The sequence below is a fragment of the Hevea brasiliensis genome, unplaced genomic scaffold (assembly GCF_030052815.1).
Source record: "Hevea brasiliensis isolate MT/VB/25A 57/8 unplaced genomic scaffold, ASM3005281v1 Scaf1, whole genome shotgun sequence".
NCBI lineage: Eukaryota > Viridiplantae > Streptophyta > Magnoliopsida > Malpighiales > Euphorbiaceae > Hevea > Hevea brasiliensis.
Genome location: NW_026614585.1, coordinates 10,150,755 through 10,160,870, shown reverse-complemented (window position 1 = coordinate 10,160,870; position 10,116 = coordinate 10,150,755). Strand labels below are relative to the sequence as shown.

Genomic DNA, 10,116 nt, shown 5'->3' with positions numbered 1-10,116 from the left:
AACTCCCAAAGTGAGTATACAAATGTGGTCATTTTCATGACCAAGGAACGAATTCTAGACTACAAATTTTGATTACCACAAAATGCCATTCTAAAACGACAGAAAAGATTGAAAGAAACAAGTTTAGCTTTCGCTTTCTTTCTGCCTAATTCTTTAGATAGAGAAAAGGCTCTCTATTTTGGTTTTTCTTTTTGCTCTCTAGGAGCCTGTAACTGGCCCTCCCCTACCCAGAACCTCCTTTCCTTGCCTGTAGTGGGTCTTCACCCTCCCCATTATTTGGGTGAGATGTATATATTTGTTTTGGTTTTAGTTTTTGCAAGCAGGTCTTAAAGATAATATGTGATGATGTATGGCTAGGCGACCTGCTCTGTTTTGAGTTTCTGTGTAGTCGAGTGATGGTGCTTTCTGTGGCCGCGTGAAGTTCTAGGAGTCAGCTTTTAATGTGGTTCCTGCTGGGTTAATCGTTCAACCAGAGGTGCCTGTTGGGTCGGATCTGTCCCTGTTGGGTTTTCACGACCTCTAGTGTTTACAGCTAACGTTGCCTTGGCTTTACATGTGGTTAATGCCCCTAATTTTATTGGGTTTTGTCCTATCTGTCGTCCAATAAAAAAATAAAAAAAAAATTGAAAGAAATATTCAACTGAGTTGAAAAAGAGATCACATGCAAATGAAATTCATTTCAAATTTTTTTCCCTTCCATTTCCCTCATCCATCTATCACTGAACCCAACAACTGCTTGCAATAATAAGAAAAAAAGTTAATTCTTATATCAATTCATTATATCCATGGAGTTGATAAAAAAAAATAATAACAATTCATTATAATGATGGAAATACAATACATTATTACCAAACTTATATGACCATATAAAATTTCATATTAAAATACTTTAGAAATTAATAAAATACTTTAATTTTGTGCATTTGATTTTTTTTTTTTTCCACTTAGGTCAAGAGTCTATTGCAAAGACTGGACCCCACACCCTTCTGATGGGTGCACACGTTAGGCTCGTTGACGCAAAGACTAAGAAAAGTTGAATCTAGTGTATGGTTTTAAAATTTATAAATTTCTTTTATTCATTTAATTTTGACTAATTATTAATTGTATTATATAAATTGAACCTTTATGATTAAAAAATAATTTTGACATTATTGAATTAAATATTATTAATTTAAAATATTAAAATTTACGTTATTAAACAAATAAAATCAGTTTCATGATTTGAATCTATAAATTTAGATTAAATATTTTATTTAGGAGATTTAAATAATATAAATATAAATCTCAATAAAATCTAAGATAAATATAAAAATAAAAAAAAAAGAATTTGAAATAATAATTGGAAAAAAATTGTGAATACTAACCATCATTTTAAATTTAATTCTTTTTATTAATTAAATAAGATATTTTTAAATTTTAAATTTAAATCTATAAATTCAAACGCAATTTTTATTTTTTATATTTATATCTTTAAATAAATAATCAGTGTATTTAAGTTAGAAATTAAAATGGAAAGCCTGAAAATGAGTCAGTCTTACGCACTTACCCTCCCAACTTTCTTCACCCCGTCACTTCCATGCATTTTCCTCCTAACCAATCAACATCTTCTTCTCTTGGAAAAACCAACCAAATTATTTCTTTCTAAATCGGTCATCACCACTGTCAAAATTTCCACTTTGCAATTCTTCTTCTAAAATTCTCAATCCTGAATTCAATCATCTAATCAAATTGACCAAAAACCAAGTAATAGCACAAAAAAGGCTTGAACCCAGAAACCATGTTCCCCAAAGCCACCGAAATGACCTCCACCAAAGCGATAATCTCCGCCGCTGCCTCCGCTGCTGCCACAGTCATGCTCCTTCGCTCTGTGGCTAACGACTTTATTCCAAAGGAGCTTCGACAATATGTTTACTTCAAACTCATAACCCTTATTAACTCTTTCTCCTCGGAACTAACCTTAGTGATTGAAGAATATGATAATCTTAACCAGAACCATCTCTTCACAGCTGCACAGCTCTATCTTCAGCCCATAATTCCTCCCAACACGCAGAGACTCAAAATTTCATTACCCAAGAAAGAGAATAACATTTCTATGTCCTTAGAGCAAAACCAAGAAATCATCGATACCTTTAATGGGGTTAACGTGAAGTGGAAGTTTATTTCGAGAGAAGAACGAGTGAAGTATGTCCCAAGCCCTGATCTCTATAGCACTATGCCTGTAAACGAGCGCAGGTTCTTTGAGTTGAGCTTCCACAATAAGCACAAGAACATGGTTCTTGACGCTTATATAAAGCATGTAATCAAGAAATCGAAAGAAATCGAAGACGAGAAAAGGACATTGAAGCTCTTTACATTAAGCCTGGACAGGATGACAGGGAGGAGAGGAGATGCATGGCAATCTGTGAACCTTGATCATCCTGCTACCTTTGATACGTTGGCCATGGAGATAGAAGAGAAGAGGATGATCATGGAGGACCTTGAAAGGTTTGTGAAGAGGAAGGAGTTCTATAGGAAAGTGGGTAAGGCTTGGAAACGTGGGTACTTGCTGTTTGGGCCACCAGGGACTGGGAAATCAAGCTTGATTGCTGCCATGGCAAATTTTCTCAAGTTCGATATTTATGACTTGGAGTTGACTGATCTTAGGACTAATTCTGAGCTGAGAAAGTTGTTGATTTCGACTGGGAATAAGTCCATACTTGTGGTGGAGGACATTGATTGTTCCATTGATTTGCAAAATAGGATTGCAGAAGCCAGAGCTCTTAATCCTCGATCTAATCGAGGTTATAATCCAGAAAATCAGGTGAAGTTACTAATCTTTTTGTTTCTGTTTTGATGGTGTTAATATTCTTGATTGAGACAAAAGTCTAGTTGGTCTGCAAATACATTTTGATTATGAATTGTTATTTTCAGAGGATTCTTGCGGTTGAAAAGAACAATAATAATAGTGAAAGTGATGACTTACTTTCTAGGATCCAAAAGCAAAAAAAGACTAAAAGCAGAAAGAATCTTAAAGAATGAACCTGTTGGTTCTCCACTCTATTGGCTTCTCTATGATGAGTAAGATCAATAATGTTATAGAATCCTGCAGGAGCAGGACAGTGAGTAAAGGGCATGCCTTGCCTTTACACCGAAAAGTTGGATGACCGACTTCTATTTTAAGCATTGATGGATTGGTTCAGGCCACATCTTGAAATATAGCTGAAAAGAACACACAATCAAGGACTTCCATCTAATGTAATTCAATTTGTTGTTTTCACGGGTTTGGTAAATCTGAAAGGCAGATGTATATTGTATCAGGTTCAGGTGACACTATCAGGATTGCTGAACTTCGTGGATGGATTGTGGTCAAGCTGTGGGGATGAAAGAATCATAGTTTTCACTACCAATCACAAAGAAAAGCTTGACCCTGCCCTGTTGCGCCCCGGTCGAATGGATATGCACATCCACATGTCTTACTGCAGTCCATGTGGATTCAAAATGCTGGCATCCAATTACCTGGGGATTACATATCACCCACTTTTCTTACAGGTAGAAGAATTGATAGGTACAACTAAGGTTACTCCTGCAGAAGTAGCCGAGGAGCTAATGAAAAGTGAGGAACCTGACATTGCCTTGAGAGGTCTGATTGTGTTCCTGGAGCGCAAGAAGATAGAGGATGAAGAAAGGAAGAAGAGAGAAGAAGAAGAAGAGAGGAAGAAGAGAGAGAGTGATGAAAACAAAGCAACAAATGAAGAATCAGGAATAAAAGAAGCAGAAGTTTCACAAATGCAAAAGATGAGCAATGGTGATATTAAGAAAAAAGAGTAGATATGAGAATTAATCAGGAACAAATAAAATATTGAAATGCTTTAGAATTTCAATTTTGTGGATTTGGGAGGGCACTGAACTGAATGAATGGCTGTCATAGTTGCAAGTAATATAATTTTATAACTTGTTTGTAGAAAAATTATGGTGATGAGAATGTTCAAAATCCTTTTATTCTGGTCCAAATCGAATGGTTTGTATTCAACTCTCAATCTGTGAAAAACAATCTCTCATGTGAAGTGTTCATATGTTCTAACAGCATGAAATAATTTTTCTTACGGGAAAAGAGTTTTTAAAAGACTGTTAGAAAAGGGATTCAACAACTTTAGAAAAATATTAAAAAATTTCCTCTTCCATGTTTACCATAATAACTGCGCAAGTTGATCATGAAATAAAACAGAATACTGTCATATATGAAAGTTCACCGGTCCAAATTCCAATCCATTCCAAAAACAATACTATAGCAATTGTGGTAATAAAGTGATATTTCCCAAGCGATAATGGAAAATGAAGCTTGTACAGCAAGAAAATACTGACATCCTAAATCACCTTAGAACCACCAACTCTGCGGAACTAAAGGATTCTCACTAAATAGGTATATTCAACTACCAAATTTTTATTTTACTTGCCAACACCGAACAAGGTAAGCCTTGAATAGTTGTGCCTGAAACATTACAGAAAACAGACCTTCAGCTCATAAAATTCCCTAACAATGCATATCATTACTTTACCCAAACACAAATCAAACCAGAGAACAGGGCACTATATATTTCAAATCACAAATATATATATATATATATATATATAGCATGTGACATAATGGAGAGAGTATGAAAAAAGCATATAGAACAAATCATCATTTGTAAAAGGTGAGATGGTGGCAAAAACACATACCTGCCTCAAACTACAAGCAAATATTGCCTAGGACAAACCAGAATGTTTGAGTTCACTAACGTTTAAAGGAGGTTTACACTGCCATTTTCATTTCAATTTTGTGGTGAGGATCATAACCTATCAATTTGAAATCAGCTGCCATAAAAGAATCTATGTTCTTCTTCTCAGGATTAATCTTCAAAATCTGCATAAAATACTAGTAAGAGAACACAAAGAATATAGGAAAATGCAGAGAACAATACAACAATACTTCCAAAATGGTAACTGTAAAATTTAATCAACCTAAATTGCTTCCATTGTACTAACCGGAAACGGTTTTGGCAGTTTTTGAAGCTGTTCCTGGAGAGGCCTAACATGAGTGCTATAAACATGAGCATCCCCAAACACATGGACAAAATCACCCGGAGCAAGATCTATTCAAAACAAAAGATAATTGAATACAAATTTTTAAACATATATAATCATGATAAAAAGGCAATTGCAGACCACTAAACAATCTTTCTTTCAATCAGTGCTAGTCCCCTAAGGCCCAACATCATGGTTATAAATATCTAGTTCTTAACCAATTTATTCGTTATGATGCCCCCTTATAGCAATATTAGGACCCTGTTGGCCTGTTATACAAAAGAAGGCATAGAAGGAAGCCAGGTAGTAGCCAGAATTTTAACGGTGCACAGTTATACTAGAGATATCAAGGAATAGGAAAAGACTGTGGTAGAGATTGTTAATGGCAGTCAGTATTGGCAGGAAAAGTTCAAGTGTACCAGCTGGAATTTAGCTGAACAAGCTGTATAAATACAGCAAAGGAAACTGTAATGAGGCATTCCTGAAATATCAAGAAACATAATAGTTCTACTCTACTCTCTTCTATCTGAATCTTATTTCCTCTCTTCTTCCATTTTCCTTCCTTTTCTTAATAATTGTCTCGCAACAGAGCTGTTTGGGTTCCTAAACCCCAACAGACCCTCTGCAAGAACAATTACCACTAAATGGAATGTGTTAGAGTCCAAAAACTTGTATAGGCATCTGCACCACAAGCTAAACATAATTTACCACCAGATGCAGCATCATAGTACTCTTTTCACCCACTAGTTTTGTCATTTTACCAGACTAGAGTAGACCATCTAATATTAATCAGTCTACCAGTCAAAGAACTACAAAATCTTATCTGCATAGTTTCATCAACTTCAGTAGGCAGTAGGCACCAGTATATTACTACCTTCAGAAATCATATGGCACCAAAAGACTCTTTTGACTCGTTAATTATCAGATCATATGCCTAAATGTTCATAACTAAACATTAACAATTCTTAAAACTCAACAAGTAGCATATTAGTTAATGGTTTTAAGATTTCTCAGAGAATACATACTACAAACGTGAGCAATCATGCATGTAAGGAGGGCATAAGATGCAATGTTGAATGGCACACCCAGGCCCATGTCAGCAGATCGCTGATACATTTGACAGGACAATTCCCCATTGGCTACATAGAACTGCAAAATAAAATATCCAGATTAATCAAAAGCAAAGGAAATCATGAAAGACACGTGGGCTAATTACTAACTTGAGCAAACATGTGGCAAGGGGGAAGTGCCATCAATTTGAGATCAGAAGGATTCCAAGCTGAAAGTATAATCCGACGATCATCTGGATTATTCTTGATCTTGTCGATAACATCTAACAACTGATCAAATCCTTGGCCAGTGTAGTCAGCATGCATGTTAGTATACCTGGCAAGTGCAACTCATGTAAGAAAAAGGAATGTAGAAAGAACTCCCCCACTGATAAATCCACCAGTAAACCTAGGTAAAGAAATCAATGAACCTAGCTCCGAAGTGTCTCCACTGGAATCCATAAACAGGTCCCAAGTCACCCTCCTCTCTGTCCTTCAACCCAATACTGAAATTGCGAATACAAATATCATTCAAAAAACTGCATGATGAATAAAAAAAAAATATTGATAGTCAGTACTCACTTATCAAGGTAATCTCTGGATGCATTGCCATCCCATATATGAATGCCCTTATCCTGAAGGACCTGTGCAGCAAAATTTAAAAATGCAGGTTACATCATTTTGTTCTTGTATCTACGCCTCAAAGGCTCATTACAGAAACCTCATGCCAATGAGTAAAATTCATTTGGCGTGCCAAGTTATTTGAAAGAACAGATACTTAGATGGATATTTTTCATAAGGAAAAAAAAAAAAAAAAACCTTGCAAATATCAAAAGATCACGACCTTGCAACCATACAATTCCTACATGAAAATTTAAAAAAAAAAAAAAAAAATCTAAACCTGATATTCTGAAGAAATATGGGAAGAACTGAGACTCTCGTGATTTAGAAACAAATAAGTGCGTATTATGCAAGACACAAGAACGTCAAAGAAGTACATATATGAAATGTTCAATTATGCTATCATTACCTTGGCATTCGTTGAACCGCTAATGAACCACAGGAGTTCTTCGACAACCCCTCGCCAGAATACTTTCTACAAACCAATGACACAAACATGAAATATATGAAAGGGATTTTGTCATCTTGCAAAATTGACCTTGTGTTGAATCTTGAACCAATCTAACTTATAGGAGGGAAAAGGGTATGCATACAGAAGAATTAATTCAGTTGCAGCAATTATAACAAATAATTTAAACATGCCTTCGTTGTAAGAAGTGGAAAAGTTTTGCGAAGATTGAACCGCATCTGTAAATGAAATTCAAAAAAAGAAATCCATTCACATCCATCAGTAATTAAGAGGAAAAATTGTACATTAAAATGGAACCATAATTTCAGAATCAACGGTAGAGATAACCATAAATAGTTAATGATTCATATTACCTGGCAACCAAATTTTGACAAAGTACCAGTTCCAGTTCTGTCATCCTTCAAATTGCCATCTGAGATGATATCTTGAACAAGTCTAAGATACAACAACTCCTCATGCCTCTCAAAAACCATCTTAGGAAGGAAAGAGAACTTCTTTACCTCAAGCTTACTGTTTTCTGAACCACTATCAGGGCTCAGACCATTATTTTGGCCATGGGATTCAATTGCAGAACTCCTCACTCGAACATATGTTGCAAAGGAATATCGTATGCTGTTTTCCACCATGGGAAAGGATGAGTACCAAGGTTGAAAGACAGTAGAATCAATTGTTGGGATAAAAGTATCGCAATCAATGTTTGTCTCAATTTCTGTAATGTGGATAGCATCACATCCAGGTGCATTGAGAGCTTCCCTGTAGTAGAAGATAAATGAAATTATAGGCGAAAGTAGAAACAAAGAAGAGTTAACCCATTAAGTGGAGGGACAGCAAGTACAACCTTAATATTTGGCCACCTCCTATTACAAAGACTTTCTCAATTGACAGACAATAAGGAGATGCAGCCAATAATTCCAAAGCAGAACTCAGGCTTCCACACATCACAACATTCTCAGCAGTAGCAATATCAAAACTCCCAGAACGAGTCAGAACAACATTAAGTCGACCAGGCAAAGGTCGATGCTCAAGCGGAATACTTTCCCATGTTTTTCTACCCATTATAACAGCATTCTTTTTCCCAGAATCAGAAGTAGTCAGAGTAACATCCTTGAAGAACTTGAGATCAGAAGGTAACCTCCATGGTAGCTTGCCATCCTTTCCGATACCCATATCCCTAGTTGCAGCCACAACAACTTGATAAGTTCTTTGTGGAGCAGGCTGTATATTGGCATTGCCATTGGAAAGGTTTGCCTTGGATTCACCAGCCATGATTGAAAAGAAAGCCTGGCAGAAACTTCTTGATGATGCCACAGAACTAACACTGCACACCCAACTTTTGTGGAAGTGCAGTAGAAGCTGAAATAGGTAAAAACAAACAAATAAATAAATAACTTCTCAACATATATGCAAAAGACAGCACATCCAAGACCACGACCCACCTATCTATACAAGATGGGGCCATGGGAGGAAAATGTCACACTTGAATTTGATTGAAGTGGTAAACTTCACAAGCCAATCCCTCAGGAAAAAAAAATAATAATAATCTTTAAAATATATGGATAAAATATGCCAAAACAGTTAAGCTTCTCAGCCAACATTCTATCACGTAAACTAAACAAGCTAAAGAAAAAAAAACCAGGATTCTAGCAGCACACATCATCTTGTGATGAAAAAGAGTAGCTCCCCAGATAACCTCAAAAAGTGTAGGTACCATATAAAATCTTTGTCTTGGCATTCCAAAAAGTACTAGGTATCATATAAAATATTTGTCTTGGCATTCCAAAAAGTAGAAAATCGAACACTCACCTTTAGCTACTCCATACAATATAATGGCAAACCAAAATTCTTACCAAAATCAAAACAGTTCCTGAACGTTTCTACCCATAGTAACAAGAACAACAAAAAGCTAAAAAATTAAAGAGATTACGAAAAAGAAAAATTCGAATTTTCACACGATCTTCACTTCAATAAAACAAAACTTTAAAAATAAGGAAGAAACATGATATATTCCAAAAGAAAAAAAAATTCAAAAAATGCAGTAGAGAAACTCACCGATCTGAGACTAAATCGAGAAATATTGAAATCAGAAAACGTCCAAAATCAGTTTGAAGACGATCTGGGCAAGTGTGGAGCAATCTTCACCTCGTAAAATTAGGGTTTGGGTGATAAAAAAGAGAGAGGATTGTGAGATAAGAGTAAAGTAGAGCAGAGTAAAGAGTAGAAGCGTGAAAAGGGAAAGAGAAATGCAAGAGAAGAGGGAGTAAACGGAGGTTTCTTCGCTTTCAATCTGCTGCCTTCTTTTCTTTTTCAAACAGACAGAGGAAAGCGAGGAGAAGTAAAAGAAAATCCAAAAGCACGGTTTACGCGGAGTACCGCCAAAGTCAGGAGGAGGAGAAGCATGTTATGTGATGTACACACGTGTGAGTTTATTTACTTTAATTAATTTTCAAATTAGTATAAATGATAATAAATTATTGGATGTGTTCGGTTTACGTGTGTGTAACATGAATATCATTTTTTTTTAATTTAAATTCTTTTTATTTTGTAAAAAATAATTTTTTATAAAAATATTTTTTATCATTTAATTAAAATATTAAAATAATTATATGTATTTATATTATATATATAAATATTTTTATATTTAATAAAATTATTAAATTTTAAAAAATAAATATTTTTTATTTATCAATTTTCTAAATGTTTTAAAAGCTAAAAAAATGTGAAAAACAAACAGAGCTTAATGTTCAACTAGTATTGCTATTTTTTTAATTCGAAATGTATCCTATAATTTGCTATAAATGCCTTTGTATTCTCCGTATTCACTATGAAGTCTTCACCTACCAACATATTTCTATTTAAAAGTTCAGCCTCATGAGAAGACAAAATTTGTGATTACACCCTTATCTCCCGTATACTTTTATCAATTTTAATAATAAT

At 34.9% G+C, this 10,116-nt stretch overlaps 2 protein-coding genes across 2 annotated transcripts; one reads left to right on the top strand and one right to left on the bottom strand.

The window, feature by feature from the left end:
* The first annotated feature begins 1,528 nt into the window (after positions 1 to 1,528).
* LOC131176365 (AAA-ATPase At3g50940-like) lies at positions 1,529 to 3,990 on the top strand. The gene is made up of 2 exons (XM_058141468.1): positions 1,529 to 2,800; positions 3,298 to 3,990. The coding sequence occupies exons 1-2, from the start codon at positions 1,778 to 1,780 to the stop codon at positions 3,805 to 3,807; spliced, it is 1,533 nt and encodes a 510-aa protein (XP_057997451.1). The 5' UTR covers positions 1,529 to 1,777; the 3' UTR covers positions 3,808 to 3,990.
* Positions 3,991 to 4,191: 201 nt separating this feature from the next.
* LOC131176366 (bifunctional dihydrofolate reductase-thymidylate synthase-like) lies at positions 4,192 to 8,535 on the bottom strand. Its single transcript, XM_058141469.1, has 11 exons — positions 8,021 to 8,535; positions 7,536 to 7,935; positions 7,356 to 7,400; positions 7,123 to 7,188; positions 6,675 to 6,736; positions 6,524 to 6,598; positions 6,264 to 6,429; positions 6,069 to 6,192; positions 5,005 to 5,111; positions 4,699 to 4,882; positions 4,192 to 4,468 (listed from the first exon to the last, which is right to left on the bottom strand). The coding sequence occupies exons 1-10, from the start codon at positions 8,446 to 8,448 to the stop codon at positions 4,772 to 4,774; spliced, it is 1,584 nt and encodes a 527-aa protein (XP_057997452.1). The 5' UTR covers positions 8,449 to 8,535; the 3' UTR covers positions 4,192 to 4,468; positions 4,699 to 4,771.
* Between the last annotated feature and the right edge of the window lie 1,581 nt (positions 8,536 to 10,116).